This window comes from Lethenteron reissneri, chromosome 22, assembly GCF_015708825.2.
Source record: "Lethenteron reissneri isolate LAM-NWPU_2019-01 chromosome 22, ASM1570882v1, whole genome shotgun sequence".
NCBI lineage: Eukaryota > Metazoa > Chordata > Hyperoartia > Petromyzontiformes > Petromyzontidae > Lethenteron > Lethenteron reissneri.
In genome coordinates, this window is record NC_083800.1 from 6,646,023 (window position 1) to 6,669,847 (window position 23,825).

General features: G+C 45.9%; 1 protein-coding gene across 3 annotated transcripts in view; it reads left to right on the forward strand.

Annotated features, from left to right (window-relative positions):
• ERGIC1 (endoplasmic reticulum-golgi intermediate compartment 1) overlaps window positions 1–23,161 on the forward strand; it is a 62,068-nt gene extending 38,907 nt beyond the window's left edge. The window contains exon 10 of one of the 3 annotated variants that reach the window (XM_061556475.1): window positions 10,171–10,881. In XM_061556475.1, the coding sequence (XP_061412459.1) occupies window positions 10,171–10,326 (156 nt within the window). In that variant the 3' untranslated portion in view covers window positions 10,327–10,881. Of the gene's footprint in view, window positions 1–4,634; window positions 6,545–10,170; window positions 10,882–22,273 lie in introns of those variants that run through there. The other 2 variants (XM_061556477.1, XM_061556476.1) reach the window with 2 other exon arrangements.
• The last annotated feature ends 664 nt before the right edge of the window (window positions 23,162–23,825 follow it).

Genomic DNA, 23,825 nt, shown 5'->3' on the forward strand with positions numbered 1-23,825 from the left:
TCAATTCTGTCGGGACGCTGATACTGAAACAGCAGCTGAACAGTGGCAAGAGTGTGTCGGTGAGCGTTGTTTCATGAATATATTCTTTGACGGTATATGTTGGTATATTAGAATACCGAATAACATTCTTATTTGCACTGAAGATGTACATCAGGGTGCTGGTGTACACAATAACGTTCAGTCACCGTTGGGAAAGCAGTGTACAGGCAATAGCCTCCATCTGCCTGTATCCCCATAACGCAGCCGAACTTCTCTTTTGTCCTGCGGAGAAAATTTAATTTCGCAAAATTGGTACCTTAAGTGAAAATTATACCGTGTTTTACCCCTCCATTTTGATCGCCGAAAAACGATTTAAGTGCGGCTCTCTGCACCGTTCGCGCTCTCGTTTCCTCCGACACCATAAAAAAACGCGCACACACACAAAAGCCACCGTTCACCATCAACAAATGGGAATGGCGTGCTGTGGATGCCACCATTTGGCAACACTGCCAGTGACATTTCTGTGCTTGAATTTCCGGCGCCGGCAAAAGCTTTGGCGATAAACCCACCGATCGAATGTGTGGCGCCCGTTGCCAAAAGCTCTTTGTTTAAGCGAGAGCGCACCTGCTTCACGCACTGCTGTGATAAACATGCTTGGGTGTGAGACGGCGGTGTGGATTAGCACAGTCAGGCACTTTAAGGTGCTGGAAGGGTGCCGGGGAGATGCTGGGCGGGTTTATGGGACGTGTGGGGAAAGGAGCAGGTGGTGGTGCTCGTAGTGATGGTGCTGCTGGTGGTATTGGTTATGGTGGTGGTGGTGCGGTGCTGGTGGTGGTTGTCGTGCCGGTGGTGCAGCTGCTGGTTGTAGTAGTGGTGCTGATTGTTGCTGCTGGTAGAGGTAGTTGTGGTGCTGGTGTTTGTGGTGCTTGAGGTGGTGTTGGTGCTGCTGGTGGTGGTGGTAGTGTGCGGAGCGGAGTGGTAGGGGCTAGCACGCTGCACCATCAACCCGGTGACCCGAGTTGGATTCCCGTTGAATCGGTCGCATGTTGCTGGCCGCCCCCACCCCCTCGTGTGCCGTGACGGTCTTCTTCATAGGTGCTTGCTCACAGAATTTCACTCAACAGTCTTTTAAGGCTATCCGAAAGATCTTTGTATTTTGTGGTGATGGTGGTGGTGCTGGTGGTGTTATTGTTGGTGTTGGCAATGGTGCTGCTACTGCTGCTGTTGCCGACACGACGCGGAAGCTTTGGTCGTGGGAGCCGGCACTGGGGGGGGCGGCGGCAGCGACGGGTCGGCCGCTCGGTGGCCGGGATGCTGACGGCAGTTGACGTGGGCCGCCCCCCTCCCCTCGCCACCCCCGCCTGTCGAGCGTACGCACTTCCTGTGACGGCACCACCGACTCGATTACAGGCGACCATGTCGGACCCCCCCCCCCCCCGACGTGGCCATCCGCATGCCGAACTTGATACAGACAGAGGCTGGCCCAGGGCTTCCCGGTGCTGCCCTTCTTGTCTCTGGCTTCTCCGGACTGAAACCCAATCCGGCCGCTTTGCATGGAGCACAACAACAGCAAAAAAAGAAGAAGCAAATTCCCCTCCACCCCCTCCGTGGAGGCGTTCATTGGCTCCTGTCTTCATGCGGATGTTAAAGATTCCATGACACCCTCGGGTTGGACTGGGCCGTGGCTAAATTCAGATGCCCTCTGCAAGTGTTGCATTATGTCGGGATGCGAGTACGCGGGTCGTGGGTTTGTCCGTGCGCGAGTGCGTGGATGTGTGTGGTCATGAGCGCTTATGTGAGTGTTGATTATTTGTTATCGACTACTTTATAAGCAGGCGAGAGCACGGTGAGACTTACCGTGTGCTCACCCAGGGAGGACTTGGGTCAAAGAAAGCAGTCCAGTAAACGTGTGATGAAGGTCAATAGCAGTGGCATACAGAACCTTAAATGATACAAAAAGCATTAAGCATTAATGACAGTCGAACATATACTTTAAATAGAACTTTAGTTTAAGGAGAATATGGCCTGTCACCAAACCGCACTGGTCAGCGTTGTGAAGTATGGTAACGCAACCCCTTGAGCAACACATTGCAGGGAGGAGGTCTTTATCCAGACGTGGATTGACAGAAGGCTGTTAATCATACTCATTGTATTAAGTACATTTTACACACGGCATCAAGTAATGGTTAAATCACTTGCATTCATACTAACTGAAGGATTAGTCTTAATTTCCATGACATACAGTGCAAAAGAAGTGCAACATGCATGACAAGGATTGGTTATTAAATACAAGAGATGCGGTAATATTACACATCAGAAGGCACCTTCAAAGCCTGTTTGGAAATGAACTCGTGGAATATGTTGTACAGATGAAATCTTGCGTAAATTCCGTGCCATCTTTGCACGTTAAAACTATCACTGTTGGTCAAGGTCAGTCCACTGCTGGATGATGGCCTCCCAAACCACCGCCGTCTCTGATGATTCTGGCACGTAACAATCCAACCAGCACCTGTGCAATGGGGAAAAAATGAAACATTATTTACCGAAAGAACTAAGAGTATGAATCCTTGCAGTCACGAAAGCTTCAAATCTAGAATTAATACCCTCTACGGGGAGGAATTCCACCTATCTGTCCCAGCATTGAACCACTTCTTGGCCCACCTGATAACGGAGACTTGTGTTGCGTCCGAAACGTTGTGATATTATTTTTTACCTACGTGACTTTACCGAAAGAACTAAGAGTAATTAAACATTCTTGAGATGAAGCCCAGGCCTTACCTGAAGAGTTGTATACGAGTCATCGATCTTCACGAAAGTCAGACATTACATCGGCATACGAGTCATGTGAATTAGTGGATTTGCAAATGGCTTGGCTACCACCCTAGAGACGCGTCATGACCAAGCCCCACTCACTTCTCTTAACAGTTTGAAGAATGTAATTAAACTGCATATGTTATTGTCTGTGCGCTCCTCGTGCAAATGTAGTAAATTGTCTTGTATTTAAATTTCGATTTAAAGCTTTCGTGACTGCAGGGATTCATCTTATTGGTTCTTTCGGTAAAGTCACGTAGAAGGGAAATAATAAAATAATAAAAATAAAACATAATAAAATAATTCTCACGACGTTTCGGCCACAACGCATGCAGCCGTCCTCAGGTGAAGACCAGGTCTGTCGGGGAGACAGCGTCTGAATGTTGGTCAAGGTCAGTCCACTGCTAATTCAGACGCTGTCTCCCCGACAGACCTGTTCTTTACCTGAGGACGGCTGCTTGCGTTGTGGCCGAAACGTCGTGAGAGTTATTTAATTATGTTTTATTTTCATTATTTTATTATTTCCCTTCTACGTGACTTTACCGAAAGAACCAAGAAGATTGTCATGTATTATTAGCATTCGTGAAGGATGATAACTAGAGCACCTGGTTTCAATCGGCATATATAGTTTGTATAATGTATAATTGTATGATAGTTTGTATAATAACTGTTCTCAAAACATTTAAAACAGTCCTGTAACATGTTTCTAGTATCCGCACATGTGAGTGTGTTTAGCCAATGGGGTCTGCATTCAGTTGATAACCCTGCATTGATTTAATGAGAGGGAGATAATTACTGAGTAAAAACTCACCAATAAAAATAAATCATTTCATGCCATGAGCAATAGTAGAATTTGTTGTAGAACAATGTGTTGATTGCCTCGTGTATTTTTAGGCACGGCGTCCTTACATTAATCTAAATTTGTTTTGTGTTACATGGGGAAAGTGGCCCCATCGGAAAAAGGGAGGAGTGTGGGTGCCCTCTATCGTTCCCCAGGGAAGGGCTGTGATGAAAATGAGAGTTTCATCACGGTTATATAATTTCGGAGCATGCGCCGTCGGAACGTGTATGTAAGGGTATTTATCATTCCGTATCAGGTTAGCTTGAAAGTAACTCGCTTGCCAATGCAACCTCCAAGGTATCGCCAAGCCTGCTGTTATGTACGCCTGTTAGTTGGGGGTAGGATGATTTGATGAACTGTTGCAATTCCGGATCTTGATTCTCTTTGGGGGGGGGGGGGGCGGGGTGACGTGAACCAATTACGTAAAACATGCAAAAAAAATTTAATTTCTAGACCCTCTTCAATCCACGCCTCTGCACGCCTGGATTTGAACCTGGCGTCTTAGCGGCTCCCGCTCACTGCTCTGACCTCAGAGCTACCTGGCCACCTCCGGCAGTGTCGCCCATTAACAGCACAGCCTGAATACAGGACAACAGTACGTTGTCAATGCAGTGTTCAGGACCACCACGACGATGGGATGCCGTCGGTCAGCACACTGGATTTGTAACTCGGACATCATCGGTTTCGAACTCCTGGCGCCGCAGTTGAAATAATGGTGCGAGTTAACCCAATTTTCCCACCTCTGTCCATCTAGCAACATTTAGTGGTTACACCCCATTGAGTCGAGTGGCAGGTCGCGTGCAGTCAGATAAAGTGTGAGTACTCCCCGCCTCTTCCAGGACATTTGGCCAACGTGGAAGAGTAGGTCAAATGCTCTGTCTGTCAATAACTCTCTCTTCGTAAAGGCTCTTCCGTGAGCAGTGACACGAGCAAGACAATGTAGGGCCCGCACCTTTGTTATCGCCTTTCTGCCAAAACGCTGCTTCTCTGTTTTCCTCGCCAGATATGCGCCATCGTGGGAGGTACCTTCACCGTGGCCGGGATAATCGATTCGGTCATCTTCACCGCCTCCGAGGCCTGGAGGAAAGTGCAGCTTGGCAAGATTCAGTGAACGTCGCCAAGCTCCGACGTGGTCCGGCCCTCCTGATGAACGCCCCTCGGACTCGTTGTTGGACTTTTATTTAATTATTAATTTGCTGGGAAGGTGGAGGGAAGTGAAATTCTGGGGTTTACTGGGTGGAGGGTAAGCGGCAAAAAAGCATTTCTGTATAAATCCCCCTGCGATGGTAGGAGTAAAAGGCTTAATTTCAATTGGCACCGTGGCCTCAAATGCACGCTGTCACACTGCAAACTTTTAAAAAAATATTTAGTTTTGGAACAATTTTAAAAACACTGCTCTGTTTTAACGTAAAGTTATTCATCTAAATGGGTGGAATACAGATACTGAACATTATTTAAATGCACTTGTTTTCAGGCCAAAGGAATGTTGGCACATTCCCCAGCGAATGTTATCAGTTTACTAAAATAGGAATTGGGAAGCACTCGCGCTTGAGTATTGCATTTTGTAAATAATAGATTAACTAAAATATCATTGGTTGCAAGCCATTTGGCTATTCCAAAATTATCTTGTTTAGAGAAGTTGGTGACTATATGTAGAGAAGTTGCCTTCTGTTGCGTCCACATCGCTTCATTTGTTTTGCAGGTTGTGCCGGGGTTTTCTCTTCTTGCATTTAGCCCGGTTTTAAAAACGTTGTGTGCAGATTTAAACAGTCATTTTAGGTGGACACATTTTAATGGCCTCTTTTCATTCAAATTTTAGCCCAAGTCAGGATGTTGGCCTGGCTAAAAAGATAGCGTGTCTACGGCAATATTCTTTTCCATGTTCATTCACCAAAGGGAGGTATTTATTTGGGAGGTGGAAGAATCTAACAGGTCACCCGTTGAAAAGTCCTGCTTTTGGATGCATGCCATATTTTTCGATTCGAATAGGCCAGCACGGATGGGGGCATTTCTTCAAAACCCAACCGGACAGTTGGCTTAGCGGCAGAGCGAGCAGTTCGCAATCAAAATTTTACGAGTTCATATCGTGCTTCGGAGTTGACTCAGCCCATCATCCCTCCGGGGTTGTTGAAGTAAGTTACCCACTTGGTGAGGGAAGCCAACAGCGGTTGTCTTATGGACAGACACATCCCCGCCATAGGATAGTGTGGAATGCCCACCACCGGCTCAGCTGTCAACAGGAAATGACGCGTGTGAATCCCCCGCAAGATGCGGTGCTTTCAATTTACCCGAATGCTTGTTTGGCGAATGACGAATGATAAACACGTGTGTCGTCACGACGCATTAAGTAGCAACAGTTCGGTGGCAAGTGACAGACGTGTGCATCGCAACAACATTGCTTTGGTAAATTCTTCACCTTCCTCGGGGTGATATCATTTGTCACCTTGACCTTCTGAGCATCTTTCAAATTGTCCGCTTTGCCGTTCGTAGGCTGATTTGAATAGGAAGATCGGATTATTTAATGGCTACTTCCGCCTCTCATGTTAGGTGAAAGGGAAATTCTCATTTATGTAGAGAAATTCAACTTCTGTTGTGGCAATCACTCTTTAATTTTACTGGCACTACTCTGCTCAAGTACAGAGAGTCTTTATTCTAAGTGATGTGTCATTTCTCGGGGATGCAGTTTCTACTGATATCAACCGGCCATGAATGTCAGATATATGTATTTTAAATATGCAATAGTTAAACACTAAAGCTGGCACCATTCAGATCCTCGGTTACAATCCAGGCTGCTGCCTGCGATTGAACCTCATGTGTAGTGAGTTGATGGTCCGGTCACCAATAACTGCACAAGCAATCTTCTTGGTTCTTTCGGTAAAGTCACGTAGAAGGGAAATAATAAAATAATACAAATTAAACATGATAAAATAATTCTCACGACGTTTTGGCCACAACGCAAGCATCCGTCCTCAGGTGAAAAACAGGTCTGTCAGATGCTGTCTTTTGGACAGACCTGTTCTTCACCTGATTACGGCTGCTTGCGTCAGCAATCTATCACATTAAATTTGGTTCTGTACTCAATTTGGCTAAATTCCCGCTGTGAGAATTAAAAATATATCTCGACTGGCATGCGACGAATCTCGCTCTCATATGCATCTAACACTTTCTAACTGCAGTTCGCATCAGTGGAAGCTTTGAGTTGGCTTTTGAAGACTTTTCGAGCAAAGCTTACACACTTTGGTGCATTTGTTTAATTTAATTTAAGCCACTGAATGTGCTTTGGTTTGAGTAAATTGTCACGATTTTCTGATGTATCTGGAAGAGCTTATTTAGTTGACATAGCGTGTTGAGGTCACATAAATAATCGTAAATTAACTCTGGAGGACATGCCTGTCTTGGGCAAGTTGTTTCATCGCTCTCCATGGGAGGCAAGCACTGATATTATGAATACTAATTGGCCTTGCTAAATATTTATCTTCTTCAGTGTGTACTAATTAACAAGGAAATTATTGGGGCCACACCTAGTGACGTAACTCTACCAATAGAAGCCATAAAAAACATTTAAACAATACCCAAGTTAAAATATGCACCAATCAAAACCATATTTACGCAGAAAGTAAATGCTCATTTTGTTTAAACAGGGTAATAAGTACAGTTTGTGGCATTAAAAGTCGACATAGATGTCACATATTTTGTTTTACACGTCTAGCAATTTATGGTTAAACCAGGAATTATTTTTATTATTATTGATTAACTCGACTTGTTGATTTAAGATATATATGGATTCCTTGCTCTGTTTGCCGAGCCGTTTATGAATGACAATTGCAGAATTCTACCTTTAACTTTGTGCAGAACTACTGGACAGTCATTGAATGTTCCGTTTATTTAATTGACATTACGACCACAAAACTGAAATTTCACATCCTGTCTGCGCAATGGGGCTGTTACTGACGCATCATGCAGGGACTGTTGCAGTAAAGACTCGTTGCAGTAAACAAGATCGTGTTCCACCCACGCACATCTCTTGCAACTAAACTTCGAATCTCTGCTAAATACACTCCACAACCTTCGTTGTTCCAAAGTTTCTGCACTAAAAGATGCGTCTTCTTCTTAGCTGTAAAGACAGCCCAGTTCGTTGACAATGAAATGTGAATCCATGTTCATGTTGTGTTTTTTTTTGTCGTTGGTGTTTTAAATGGTGTGCCTTAAGTATGTTTCCTTCAATAAAGAGTAAGTTAAGTTGTGTGTTCGGAATGAATGATCGCGCCAATATGTGCACGTGTGAAAGTCAAGGTGGACTTTTAATGGTCTTGTTTTGTCTAAATTAAGAGTGTGACAAACCAATGTTGCTTGATAAGATAAAAAAAACACAATCTGCTGATGGACTATGAACTATATATATTTGTTTTTACTTGTGGAAACATAACTGAAAATGTATGGTGCAATATGAGATTGTGCCTGAGACTAATTAACTCCCTCTTCCTGTGTCTCAGTGTGATTTCAAGCAGGCACGTTTTCGTGCCTACGTTGCCAACACACCGTTCAGCTTAGTTCTTTTGCCCGTTTTTATAAGTCAATGTCCATATCTCTGATCCATACATAACGGGAAGAGGAACGCGTGGTTTAGTGTAAAGTATGCAAGCTAAAGACGCGGCATTGACTTGAGAAAAGTAATTTGGCTTGGGCAGGACACATCACTAGAAGGGAGAACGACGGCCGGTGACCAAGACGAACGATGGAGTGACAGCCACGGGAGAGAAGTCGCCTGATAGGATGTCGTGCACATAAGACGGAGCAATTAAATCCGTTTGTGTGCAGGCAGGAGCAAGACGAGATTGTTACATCGCGAGAGAGTGATCTACTTTAAGGCAATGACTTTGGGAGGCCTTCATCCAGCAGTGGATAGATCATGACTGATGATGAAGTCAACATTGGTTTCACGACAGTGACCTCGCAGGCTTGAGAAGAAGTTCGCTCCAAGCGCTCGATTCTTCTCTGAACAAACGTGCTCCATTCACAAACTTCCTCAATGTTTTTCACCCCCCCCCCCGCTCTCCCCATGGTGCATCCCTGTGCTAATAACGTATTTCCTTTGTGGCCGAGCCACTGGGCTTATCTGTCCCGACGTCCACGGTGGCCACAGCTGCTCCGCACCGATAGAGATGTGCGCCGCGTCCGCGTGGTATCCAGCGCACGCCGAATGCGATCGCGCGGTGAGCTGCCGATCCACACGCGCACACCAGGGCACTCGCACGCGCTTTGCGGATGTCCGCCAGAAATGTCAGTCGCACAAATGTGGTTTCGAGGTAAAAAGGCGAAGGGGTGCAGCGCTGTTCATATTGCGCTCACGCCACCATCCCCAGCAAGCGTGGTGACTTAGGAAAAGTGTCCTTGGTGTGGCACGCGTCGTAAGAAGGGATGGTTCTGCCTCGATGGTCGTCATCCGTTCGGTCGCCAACAAACGTGGTGATGGCGGTCATTTATTTATTTAAAAAATGCGCTAATGAACCCGGTGAACCGAGATCCATTTCCAGCAACGGCGAACATGCGTGAGCGAGTTGTGATACGCGAACCGCTCCTGACCAGCTCTGGGAAGTTATGGTCAAACAACCCCCTGTGACTAACATAGCATGGAGAGTCCATATAATTGTGGTTGTAAAAGTGCTGCAGATTGGGATGGTGGTGTTTAATAGTCTCGGACCAAATCACCCTGAATGCGCTCAGATGTCACTGGATCGTGTACGCTAAGCCGGGATCTGGATAACATTGGCGGGCAAACATCCTGGCCCTCCCATGCGCTTTGCCAACTTCCCATCTTCCAGAAGCATACTTAACCCCCATGAAGAACATAACACGACCAGGCATTCACGTAGGGTCGGTTTAAAAAAAAATAATGAAGCGAGCGAACAAACCTTTTTGAACAACAGTTTATTATTTTACATGCGCAGTGCATCGCGTGCTTTTAATGCACGTCCCAATGCTGTGCTGCCATTGTCGAAAATTATTCACGGTCACTGGGAAGGAAATGCGACATGGTTAAACATGCCACTGAATCCTCCTGGGCACCAAAGCTGAAATTACATGTGGCCTTGCGGTAATTACATGCCTGGCTCCTGTAAAAATTTGGATGAGGTCGGACAGAAGGTCATGGTGAAAGGCCGATGTGCACAAGGCTGTGGCGTTAATACGTCGAGTTAGTGGCTTATTGTTACATGTTTTTCTCTATTTTATTTTATTTGAAGGTTTTCATAATTTTGTTCGCCACTCAATCTTCCACCTTTTTTTCCCCCACCCAAGGAGGGGGATGTGTGCTTGAAATGCAAAAAACGTTTACAGTTAGCTTCCGGAGGTGTCATTGCTGCTTAGAAACAAGCCTGGCGAACCATCAACATGATTACATACGACACAATAAAAATAGAAAAGTAAATAACGTCCTTGTAACGCAGGAAAACCTTGTCGGGTCGCAATATTTTTGTTTGTTTGTTTTTTTAACGAGGGTCCTGCTGCATTGTGATGTTTGCCCAATCCCACGAATGAAGAACGTTGGCTTCATGCGAGACGAAACCCGGAGGAACACGGAAAAAAACCCACCGAGCATACGAGGAGGGCGACACTCGCTACTGGCAACTCCCCGAGCACCTCACAACGAACTGCGCGTTAACCACATCCGGCAGGCCCCGATGGTCATCCGTTGAAGTACGAACCAGAGCCACAGCTCATCAGAATCTTCACGTATACTGGAGGAGTCCGATGAGTCATCAAGCTATTTGTTCGCAGATGTCCATGGTAGGGGGTGGGTCAGAAAGTGACAACAGCAAGCAATACAACACGATAGGACATCTGACAGGATGGGTCACATTGATCTGGATTTGGCCAAAGGAAACCTGGCAACCAACACACGTGGTTAATGACTACGTTCTCCCCTGAAAATATAATTTTGGCAACAAAAATGTAGCATCGTTAAATACAATATTTTCTCATACGTAAAAAAAATTCTCGAAATTCGGTGCCGTTTATTCTTGTTTAATATATAAATGAAATGCACGCAGTTTTAAGACGAATTGTGAATGCGCACTCTACTCTTGCTAATACCGTCAAACAGAAATTGTGTTTCAAGAGTTTGCTGCTGTGGGAAGTGTTGACCGTACATCGTACTTCCCCAAGCGCGTGTTTTCCTAACGGGTTTTGTGGTCAAATAAAAATAAAACAACAAGACCGTTGCCCTGGGATTCCATGTGCTGTGTTTGCTGTAAAAAAATAAACTAAGCAGTTTTCCTTTAGTTACTCTTAGCTATTGGAATGCATTTCTCACCGCGTTAAACGGTCACTGAAATACCTCGCCTCTGACAAACCCACTCGTTCGCTCTAAATGTGCCCTGGAGGTGTAAATGTGTTCGTATTTGGATGAGCGATCACCTGGGGGTGGGGGGGAGGGGGGCTTGATTGTGGCCATGGGTCATGCGACGCGTGACACGGAGCTGGCGGCGCAGTCCCCTTGGACTGGCGGCCCAGCCGCAGCACCGTAGGTTCGCGGTTCGAATCCTGCGGCCGCCCCCCTGATTGATTAATGCTGCGTCGTGTAATGACTACGAAATAATACACGTCATCTACTTTACAGTCTGATGTTAAAATCATCCCTGGGTGCTATTTGCAATTGAGGGCCGTTGCGTGCCGGCGTTAGGGTCAAAACTTGACAATGATACACAGCAAGTTGCTCATTTGGAATATGCTTGGCAATCTGCTTGGCCAGGACCACCCAGGAAACGTGTCGCGAGGGTTTGTCTGGGTTAACAAGTGCAACGATTACTCAATTCGAACGCTCGGCTGATTTTCCCTGGGTTCTCCTGTTTCCCCCATCACACGAAGACAAACAAGCACTCATTGATAGAATCGGCCAAACATCCTAATGATGTAGCAGGTCCCTCCGAAAAAAAAACCTAAGATTCTTACGACTCAGGCTTTATCGAGTCAAAAGGGCGGTATTGTTATTATACCGCAGCAAAGGTCAAGTTTTATATGCGACCTTCATTTCGCTAACCGGTTGCGTTACTTGCTCCACAGGTGGCATTTCCCCAATAACTTGACGCACGTTTACCAACGCTTACATTACGTCGCCACGGGCGGTGCTGCGGTTTTTTTTCCTCTTATTTCCCAAGTGACCTTCCCCTCTCCTACCCCCCGTAAGCGGTCGCACGGTTTACGCTACGTGTGGGCACGCTCGAAAGAAAAACAGGGGGGGGGGGCAGCTCCACGCAATTCGTTGCCGTGTTGCAATTCTGAGAAGGGAAGCTCGGTCTGGTTTCTGACGACCAGAAAGAACCCCAAAAAAAAAGGAAGTGTTCAAACCCAAACTGTGTTTGTGTGGCAGTGGAAACTGGGAAGTCCTTGGTTTGGGGTTTGGGGTTTGGTGGGATATTTTCTTGCGCGCTCAACGTCGCTGCGACCCTGCCCGCCGGCCTGGGCTCAGAGACGTAGGGGAAGGGGCATTAAAAAGAACAACAACAAAACGTTTTATTTATTTAATTTGTACTGCTATTTATATATATTTTTTTATATTGGACACTCGATGATGTTTTTGAATGCAAACGTCGATGCACGCGAAAGGATCGGAGCGAAAACATCGGTCGTTTTTTTTTACGAGCTATTTTACAGGAAAGGACAATGTTAAATATTCAAAAGCAATGTTTATTATAGAAGAAAATAGTGACGAGATAACCCCAACATCTTTCGTAAAATATGATGATGAACATTTCTAAAGGAAAATACACTCAATCGCAATCTTAAGTCTGCTTTCCAAAATATGTCGAAAATATAAATATGATATTTCACAAATGTGTTGGTTTAGGGCCAACACTCAAGCAAACAGCAAATTAATTCTACTTTCCAGAATATTAGCTTTACACCTATCTACAATCTATACTCCTGTCAACCACATTTGGAGGCGGGATCAATAGTTGTAATTGATTTTTTTATCAAATATCTTCATGAAGGTGGCTGATAGCTAGGCGGAGGATATTTATCAACACAACCTCAAGAGGTAAAAACATCGAAGTTCTGATGTCAACAGAGGGACCAACGTGGATGTTAAAGCATCGATGTATCAAAACCACAACATGAATGTCACCAATGTGTCCATGTTCTTTTTCCCCATCCCTACTTACAGCACTTTTCTATCCACTGCTGGATGAATGCCTCCCTGTGCTGCATTGGTTATGGACATGGGGAGTCCTTCGTCCGGCAGTGAGAATGGACTGTACTCTACCATTGGAACCTCATTTCCCAGTAAAAAAATATGATAATTGTTTTTTTTACCCATTTATCTGGCAACAAAACTGACACCTTTTTTTACAACGAGTCATGTTTGCATAGACCACAATACCTGCAGTCATAATGCGAACAAAAAACACAACTCTGATAATGTGCACTGTCCTTGAAGTTGATTGGTCCACACCCGAGACAGCTGTCTATGCAAACATGACTCCTTGTAAAAAAGGTGTCAGTTTTGTTGCCAGGTAAAAGGGTAAAAAACCAATTATATTTTTTACTGGCAAATGAGGTTCCAATGGTGTAAACGCTTACCCCGAGATTGGTGCATTGTCTTTGAGTTGTGCGCCTTTTGGCGTCATTTGGTCCAACCCATGTGAGACTAGGCTCTAAGGATAGCTGTCTCGTGTGTAGACCAATCAACTTCAAGGACAGTGCACATTATCAGAGTTATGTTTTTTGTTTGCATTATGACTGCAGGTATTGTGGTCTATGCAAACATGACTCCTTGTAAAAAGGTGTCAGTTTTGTTGCCAGACTGTACTCTACATTATTTTAAAAATTATTATTTATACAGCAGCAGTTGTTTACAATACCATTACTCTACCACTGTTGTTTACAGAGGTTCGTAAATAAACGTATGGCTACATGGCTTGCTATACTTGATTGTACAACGTTTTTCTTAATCCACTACTTCATGAAAGTTTCCCGGTGACGTGTCGGCCGTGGGGTCTGTTCGATCACACGTCACGGTGCTGGACACTGCGGCGTGGTCAAGTGGTGGGGTGGAGGTGGTGGAAGCCATAACCGGATTCATCTTCTTGGTTCTTTCGGTAAAGTCACGTAGAAGGGAAATAATAAAATAATAAAAATAAACCAATAAAATAATAAGAATCGGATGTTAACACGACTCTCCGCCGATGTTTTAACCTTGGTTGGGAATCGAACTCAGGTGGTGAGGTTCATCGCACAGCGTGCGAATCACCGCGCAACTGCCGCTCTGCCCGTTGTGTTGTTTGCGTTGTCTGAAATTGTTGCTGCTGCTGCTGTGAATACGACTTTATCAGGAACGATGACGTGAACTGTTAGCTCATTGCAGAATACACATGTAGTAGTACATGGGTTCACAGATTAAAATAGATTATTACGCCCACAATACAGACAGTTAATTGAGCGTGTGCGAATATCTATTATTGATGATGTATGCGAATGATATGCTCGTATCACGTTTAGGTTAATGGAACAAACAAGACCGAACGATATACCGAGAAACAATATGATTGCGGGCGCTACAATGAGAATAACAAGCACGTGTTTTCCAATGGAATCACGACCTTGGATTGTGACAATTTATCGAATCGGGGGGGGGGGGCTGGGGGTGGGCGGAGGAGGGGGTACATTCTTATTTGTACTTGTCTTTTTGCAGTGAAGCAGCAGTTTGAGTATTATTGGTTCTTTGGGTAAAGTCACGTAGAAGGGAAATAATACAAATAAAATAAAAAACAATAACATTCTCACGACGTTTCGATTGCAACACAAGCAATCGTCATCAGGTGTGAAAACCACAGCAAGAAAATGTCCTTCTACGTGACTTTACCGAAAGAACCAAGAATATGAATCCCTGCAGTCACGAAAGTTTTAAATGGAGCAGTTTGAGTGTCAGGTGCTGGGCAACATCAGCTTGGTCCCCGAGACCCGCTGCCATGAGCCGAGTGAGCGGACAGGTGGCACAAGTGCGGTGCTGGAACAGGCGGAGGGATGCAACAGTCGTTTTATCCTTCAATTGCAATGGAGTCTCTCACTCGAGGTAGACGCATCGAATCGTGCGTTTACAAGGATCAGTTGTTTTCTGCTTGTGGAAAATAATACGCAAATCTTACTACGTGGGCTAACGGGGCGAGCGAAGCCGTGCACGTGAAACGCAACGGACGATGAGGGATACAAAGCGGCTTTGAAAATATTGGTAACGAAAAATAAGTATAACCCGTAAAAACAAAGTTTTGTCACTCTAAATCCTTTATATGCGTGGCGGCTAGAGTCCTCTCGTCCTCTGGCTTGAGATGGCTGCCACCTATGGGTCAGGTGATTGCATTGCACCATTAAGCAATTGGTAATTAAATATAATATTTTTGTCCTAAAAAGTGTAAAATTTTGGAGAAAAAAATTTCACGAACATTAATTGTCACGCACAACGAGTCTGTGTGCAAAATGTCAGCTCGATTGGATCACGGGAAGTGGGTTAAAAAACGACCGAAAGATTTGCACGGTCCTAAGCAAGCAAGCGAACTTAATATAAAGGATTTAAAAATAGATCCTCATGAGATGCCACCTCGAATTGTGACAATTCATCGAACTACGGGGTGCGGGCCGGAAGGGTGAATTGTTTCATGTCTATCAATGAAGATGCTTCAAGGAAGAAGAAAACAACACGTCCATGGGGGTCTATGCCTTAATCCTTAGAACGGTCTCAGATACCTGGCCCAGAACGGCAATGTCCTGCCCAACTCTCCCCCCCCCTCCCTCACCTGCTGTGACGAGCCCGGTTTGCCTGATATCGTCGATGCCCCTGGTAATGCCGTCCAGAACGTCAGGATGTTGCAATGTACAATGCGAGGGAGGATGTGGAATAACGTAACAAAAATATTTTATACGAAAAAAAAAATGAATGAAGGTGCTTAATTAGCAAGCAAGTCAGCCGTGATTAAACCGAGTTCTCAACAAAGGCTTGCCAGTTGATGGGCTCAGCCCCGTCACCAATGACTGCACAGCAAAACCCATTGCAATCAATGTGGTCTTGCACTTCGTTTGGCTAAACTTAAGCTCTGAGAATAAAAAGTGAAAATTTGCACCGTCGTTGCAACGCACGCTGCCATCACCGCTCGCACGATTGGGGAACATTTTTTGGGGAACATTTTTTGGGGAAACGACAAAACATATTTTAGAAATCACAAAAATTATGAGAATGAAAGAACACCCCAAAAAATATGAATTGAGGATCCGATCATAATTGCATTGACAACGATTATTACGTGCAGAATGTATCTGCGAAAGTAATTAGATTAAAGCCGAAACACTTAATTCCTCGGTGTCTGTGACATTTGCATGCACTGCTGTCATGGAACTGTTGTGAATGAGCACAGATATAGCCAAGGGCAATATCCATGAACGTATATTAAGTGATGCATAAACACTGGCCCTCCCAGAGTACTGTTACGGGAAGATCTCCGCTTTCTTAATTGTGTTATCTCTAGGGTATGTATGTATGTTGCACTTCTTTCGTACCGTACGTAGCCAACCGTGATAATCAGTGGGTAATACCACACGTGACTCAACTACATTCCAGTGATTCTAGATTTGAAGCTTTCGTAACTGCAAGGATTCATATTCTTAGGTTTTTTCGGTAAAGTCACGTAGGTAAAACATTAAAATTAATAAAAGTAAAATAAAATAAATATCACGACGTTTCGGAGACAACACAAGCTTCTGTCTTCAGGTGGAACCGTCACAGCCAGATTTGCTGCATCAAGGTGCAGCAAATCTGGCTGTGACGGTCCCACCTGATGCACCTTGATGCAGCAAATCTGGCTGTGACGGTCCCACCTGATGACGGAGACTTGTGTTGCCTCCGAAACGTCGTGATTTTTATTTTATTTTACTTTTATTAATTTTAATGTTTTACCTACGTGACTTTACCGAAAACACCTAAGAATATATTCCAGTGCCAGTTTCAGCAGCTTGTTACGCGTACACGTGCGTGAATGTCTTCAAGACGTCGCAACGCCACCGCATTTTACACGCAGGCACGCATGCGCCAGAGACGGCACCAAGCCGTCTGCTGGTTGGGACGTTGTTTCGTTGAAATCGCCGCACCCTTTCGTGTCACAATTGTTTTATCTTCTTGGTTCTTTCGGTAAAGTCACGTAGAATGGAAATAATAAAAATAAAACATAATAAAATAATTCTCACGACGTTTCGGCCACAACGCAAGCAGCCGTCCTCAGGTGAAGAACAGGTCTGTCGAGAAGACAGAGTCTGAATGAGCACCACCAGGCTTCGAGCGTCTATTTAAGCTGGGTTGGAGGGAGAAGAGAGCCTTGACAAAATAATTTGCATATCCAGAGGAATTTAGCATATTTATGGGAAATGCAGATATGCGAATAGTACTACTTGTGAAATGCGTAGGAGGTGGGCGGGGGGTTTCAAAGTCATATTATGCCCGTGCATTATGCAGGATTAGCAGCATCAAAGGGAGGGGATAAGGGTAGCATTAATAAAGGGAAGGAATGTTAGTAGTATGTAGCTGCAGTAACTAAACCACCACGTAAACAACTAAAGTATAAACTACATAGTATCATCAGTATACTAAATATACTCTCCAATAAGCTGAGCTACTAACAGTAAGTAATACATTACATTACAAGTAATACAAACAATTGTTTTATTTTCATGTTAGCATTGTATATCACTCGCCACCGTTTTTCAGCCTTGACCGGGAATTGAACTCAGGTGCCAAGAGATTGCAGACGCAGTGGGTGCACCACGACGCCTCTCCGCTCGCCCCCCTCTCCTCCCAACAAGCAAGTGGTCACCTTGACGTTGATATTTGGGCAAGGGTACTTAAAAAAATGTTTAACACTTATATATGACTATCGTATTTAATGAAAAAGATGCACTGTAACATGATAGCAAATCAATAATAGTTTGTTTTTGTTAGATCGCGTAAATATGTATTTACATATTTATTTACGCGATCTAACCCACAACCTGGTATAATGGATTATATTGGTCGCGAAAGCCTACGTGTTAAGATGATAACACATACGGTGTTAATAGCTTCAAAAGAGTCTCCGATTGTTCGCCGTCGTTGTCAACGCATGCATGGAATCTTCTCCAAGCTGCTCTCCAGAGCCCGGAGGCACATTTCCTGTGGTATTGTTACAAATTTTCAGAAGTGTTCACATGTTTTTGAAGCACCCTGTATACAGTATATGGCATGGCGCACATTGAAACGAATGCCGGCAATGGTGTTAGTGGTTTGCACACTGGACCAACAGTCCAGAAGCACGCAGGTTATATCTCCTGGATCAGCAGCAGGGTTCGTAGTGCAATGCGCTAACCACTGTGCCACTGCGTCACCCCCATGCATTATAGGTCCCTAATTTGTCAGCACCTGATTGGGTGCTTGTGGATAATAAGGCAGCCTGCGCGCTTGAACGCCGTATGCACGTTACGCTTAATGTGAGCAGTGAGGACAAATTGGACGTGAATGGTAGTGACATCCCACATTTATTTCAGAGTCTGTCCGACACCGTTGATCCACACGCGATGAGAATGAGAGAATCTCTGCTTTATTTTTCATATGATATGGTGTCTGTGCCATCAGCATTTGCTTCACCTGGTAAGGTGTGCTCGGTGTTACGTGAAAAGAACAACGCAGCTTTAAAAAAATGGATGTGGCAGTCCGTTAAGAGAGTGATACCCACACAGCAGATTTTGGTACAAGTTTGAGAGTATGATCAGCCTCAAAAGCATTTAAGCTCAAGTTGAGTGTGCTGGAGGGCTTTTTATTTGCTTAATTATTTGAGTTGTAAATGCATTCCCATTTCGGAGACCGGTTGCAGAAACCAACGTGAGTTTAATGCGGGCAGGCGCGCATAATTCTCATTCATTACCCATCTCGGCACACAGGGAGCAGAGGTTTTTGATTTAAACATGTGGAAAAACGCAGCACCATCGCGCCTGGGGGTGTGTATGGTTGGTGATGGAGTGAAAGGTTTGATGCTGCGCTTGGGTGCGCGGATGAGTGGGTGGGTGGGTGAGTGCCTTAGTGGTGGAGTGACTGGATGGCTCAATATAGACGTGTCTGGGTGGTGCAAAAAAAAGTCACAGTCCTTTGTCAATCTACTGCCGGATGAAGGCATCCATACACTGCGTCCGTCATGTGGTTTTGATCGCACTTCGCCACGTTGGTCAGATGCGTTTAATAAAGAACAAGGGGCAGGGACCAGTATTGGTTCAATTATATCATTCGTCATTGATCCTAGATTTGGCTGGGACTTGAGCTCAGGTCACCGGATTCACAATGTAGTATGCTAACCACTGCGCCACCAGTTCACCCCATGATGCTCGGGTGGTTAAGGATGGTTAAGTTCTTTGATAGCTCTATGGCTGAGCAATTTCTCAAAACGCCAAGGTTCATAACCTTAGCTTACAAAATGTAATTCGATCTCACACACAGAATATGTACCTTTTCTCTCTCTCTTTCTCTAAGGATATTATTTTCAGCATTATATACAAAGAGTCACGGTTAAATTGTTAATGTTAGTACACATCTCGTGCTGTCGTGAGTGGGTTGAAAATACAGACATTGGGACGTCGTTTACAATCTGAGCGTGAGTAGGGCTGAGGCCACGCTTGCGAGCAGCACTTTTCAGCGGAAAGTCGGAAATCATCGCTGATGATGCAGGGCTTTTGTGTGTCAAAGGATCTTTAAGCTACGACACTGTGCCAGGCGTGACATACCAATGCCATTTTCTTTCACTCTCTCTCTCTCCTACTGTGTAATTTGCAGGAATTAAATCCCCCCCCTCTCTCTCTCTCTTCTCGCTCACATTCCCTTGTGAGCCGACGATGACGTCACACCACTCGTGACGGCGTCACGCTGCCGGTGTAATCATTCTTGCACACACACTTTCAAACTGCACTGATAATAAGGTAATATCTTCTTGTGTTTGTATGTATATATATACAGATATGACTGCGATTTGCCGTCTTAAAAATAGATATATCAAAACTTAAACGTATAAAATGTATCTCTGTGTACGCGTGAGCTCAGGTCTCCTTGGATGTTTTTACGTGTCAATTGCTTCTCATCTGGTTATCAATAAAGGATAGAATGAATTATTGAATGTATGTATAAATGTATATATTTTTCCTTTTCCGTAGAATATTTACATTATACTCGTAAAAAATTACGTATATTAGGTAATTATCATGGGACCTCCTTTGCCAGTACCAAAATATAAGAATAGGTGTTCCCCTTTTTTCTGGCAACATAACAGGTGTTAAGATGTTAAAACACCAAACTGAAACCTTATACAAGGAATCATGTCCGCATTAACATAATACTTGTGGTCAGAATGCAAACAAAAAACACACTGATAATATATGCATTGTCTTTGAGCCTAGTCTCAAATGGTCTAACTCCATTTGAGACTAGGCTACAAAGAAAGCTGTCTCTGGTGTGGACCAATCAGTTTCAAAGACAATGCATTTATTATCAGAGTATGTTTTTTGTTGGCATTCTGACCACAAGTATTGTAGTTAATGCAGGCATGATTCCTTGTTTAAAATTGTTTCAGTTTTTTTTAACATCTTAACACCTGTTTTGTTGCCCAAAAAAGGGGAAACCCTCTTCTTATATTAGGTATATGTATAGATAATGTAGCACAAAGAATCGTGCAGGATTTCTGCACAGCTTTGCGGAAGAAGCGCTATTGCAGGCAGGAATGCGTGCGGACGCAACAATGTCACTTTTCAAAGAGCTTACATCATTGTGATTATACGTAACACGTGCACAGAGATGCCAATTTAATTTCAACCTCCGTTGAAGTCTGAAAAAGGAGGGCGAGTCACATGTTACACATCACCACTACTGTCGACACCACCACCACAGCCGTCACTGCTGCCACCACCGCCACGCGTTTGCACTTTCGCATTCACGCGGCATGCACAGCTTGGATTGGCAAACCAGATGGGAGAAATTGTCTGCAAATTTGTGTGACATCGTGATGGTGTAGGGGAGACATTTGAGAGCTGATAGTGGTGGGTGTCAGCTAATGCATTTAATTGTGCTTAAACACCATGCGTTCTGCAACAACGGATGTGTAGATTATTGTATATATATACACACACACAGCAATATTCACTACGTTATTTATTATATCCCAAAGGTCATCGGGCGAAATGAAATGATGAATGTTTATTTTCTTCGCAGCCACAGAAATATTGGTGCATGTCGCATATGGAATACGGTATGAGCATATCACCAACGAGCAAATAATTGTACAAAAAACATTACAATTATTACATTAAATAAATGTGCAGGTAAAATGCATTGTGATGCAATGTACGGCCATTTTTTTATTGAGTGCTCTGGATGAAGGCCTCCCCACACTGATATTGGTCATGGGGGTTGTATGACCATACTTCACCACCTTGGTTCGTACTCGTTGGAGAAGGAGATGGATGGGGGGGTGGGGGGGGGGGGTGGTGGCCCAAGACCGGTTCAGATATCATTCGCCACCAATGTTAGCCGTGGCCGGGAATCGAACTCGGGTGGCTGAGATCAGTGCGCAGTGCACAAACCGCAGCGTCTTCTCGTGCCTCCACACGCCAGGAGGGTGAACACGGCAGCGGGCTGCGCCAGAGGTGACCGTTGATCAAGTCTGGCATTGCGTTCAGTGACACGAATGCTGTCGTGGTGTGATGGTCAGCACGGGGGACGCAAGCCAGAGATCACCGATTCGATCTCCCTCCGCCTCTTGCTATTAAGGCACTGGCAGGTTGCACGTGGTGGGGTAAAGTGTGGGTGCTCCCACATATTTTATGCTGAGATGTCTCTCCAGCGTAGAAGAATAGGCCAAAATACCCTCTTAAAGTCCCGATGCCCTCTCAAAAACTTCCTCTCGTAGATGCCCCTTCCGCCATCCAGTGGTGGTGTGAACAAGACGTTTCAGGGCTGCACCTTTGCCTTCTACGGTGGGGTGAGATTGAGGCATCGCGGTGCGACGTGTGCGGTGTTGGAGGAGGGCGGCTTCGGCCTTGGAACGAGACAGCCGCACGCTTCCACGTGCGGTGCAGCGGCGGCGGGCATCTGGGCAAGGCGGCTCTTGAAGGCGGCGAGGGAGGGCGTCGAAGGGAAGGCCGCCGCATCGCATCGCTGCTTGCCAATCATTTTGATGGAGCAGTCGAGAGCGGTTGGCCGTTGTTGTGCTCCCCGAGCTCTTTCGAGGCAGTGAGATAATGTCTCACGCCGGTGGCTTAATGGCCCCCTTTGCTTGAGCCGTCTGCTGCGAGTCCGGTGTGAATGCTAACAAACAGAAAAACACCTGCGCCGTGTGCGGAATTGACAAACAACGCGAATGAAATTTCCCTCTGCGTGTCTAAGCTGTCTTTGTTCATGAGAGTGAGTTTTTAATGTGTTTTTTTTAATGTTTGTACGCGGTTTCTTGCGGCTACTGCGTACGTGGCAACAGAATGTTGTGACCACCGAGAAGCAAGAATGCGTTCAAAATCGTGCCCGTAATACACTGAAGAACTTTACAGTCGTCGATTGAATAAAAAAAAACACGCGTTTGTCTATTGTGTCGCCACCAGACTTTGCAACGCCAATGAATGCTGGTGTGGTGCCACAGCGACGGGGCCGCTCTGCCGAGCCAGGGAGCCGCCCGGCTTCCCCCACCGCACTGCCCCCCAACACCCGCACGCATCCCCCCCCCCCCCCCATAGAGCTGGAAGGGAAGGTTACCTGATCGACCGGTTTTTATCCGAGAGACCCTTATCGGGATTAATTCTCACGGTTTCCGGCGATCAGGGAATTGGATGACCTCCCCCGTGCTACGTGGTACCGCGGCGCTGCTACCGGCCTTAATATGGTGTGGTCGCGGCGTGGGGCATTCGGCCACCGCGGTTGAGGCGCATTTCCCCCCACACACACCCCCACGAGTCGACGGGGCAAGCAGGGGAGGCACGAGACAGCATGAATAGCGGGGTCACAGGGGCTGTTGCGCATAGTCATGGGGGGTTGGGATAATTGCGCTTGAGCGCGCAGGCCCCATTGTTAGGAAGGGTAAGGGAGTAATTAGGATGTACGCCGCCAACGTCGCTCACTGATTAGCATATCAACAGCGCCTGGGGACTGCCGTGCGCGGGCTTGGGGTGCACGAGCCCATTGTTCAGCGCAGCATCCCCTTTGGAGGTAGGGAGGATAAATAGAGGAGCGCAGAGGGGAAATCGCTCTCTTACTCCAGCGCCAGGCGACCAGACGCAGCTCGAGCCAGCGACCCGGACGTCCGTGCGACGCACCGAGGCACGCGGTTAACACAAGGATCAGCGGACCGCCGTGGACACTTAACAGTGAGTAAGAAGGGGAATTAGAATCATAGCCGATAAATAGGGAATAGGTGCCGGTTTAGTGGAATAGGCCAGCCTCGTCGACTCACTAATTCAACATTAGTTATCAGGTAATAAATCATTAATAGCGAAGCGTGGTCTCGCGTGATCTTGTCGTGCAGTGTGAGCGTGTGGGAACGCGTGTGGTACCGTGTGTGCGTAAGCTCGCAGCGTGCGTAATCGGCGTCCCCCAGGTGCGCGATCATAGCGTAATCGGGTGCGCTGTGTGCACAGTGGTTCGCCACGTGAGTGAGCGCTGCGCGGAGCTGAGCGCGCGGGTTGCGTGTGGGAACGCGTGTGGTACTGTGTTTGCGTAAGCTCTCGTCGTGCGAAATCGGCGTACCCCAGGTGCGCGATCATAACGCAAGCGGCCAGCAGACGGCGAGCGCTGCGCAGAGCGGCGCAAGAGTGGGTGTCGCGTGTGTTCACTCCGTGTGTGATACAGGTGCGCGATCATAACTTGCGTAGTTGGTGTGGAGTTGGAGTGCACGGAGCGGCGTGTGTGTGTGTGCATACGTTCGTTACATGTCGGATACGGATGCGCATTGGTAACGTGCCGCACAGGGCTATACTGCGAGCACGGCGTTTGATTGACGATGATGTGCGCACGTATGCTCGCAGCGTGGGAGCGCGGCGCGAGGCTGTAACAGTAGGGGCGTCGCATTCGAATGCCGGCGAAACCGTAGCGAGTAATAGGGAGGTGGGGTAACGTAAACGGAATAGGGGATGCAGGCGGGAGGGACCCCGGGGGCCGACG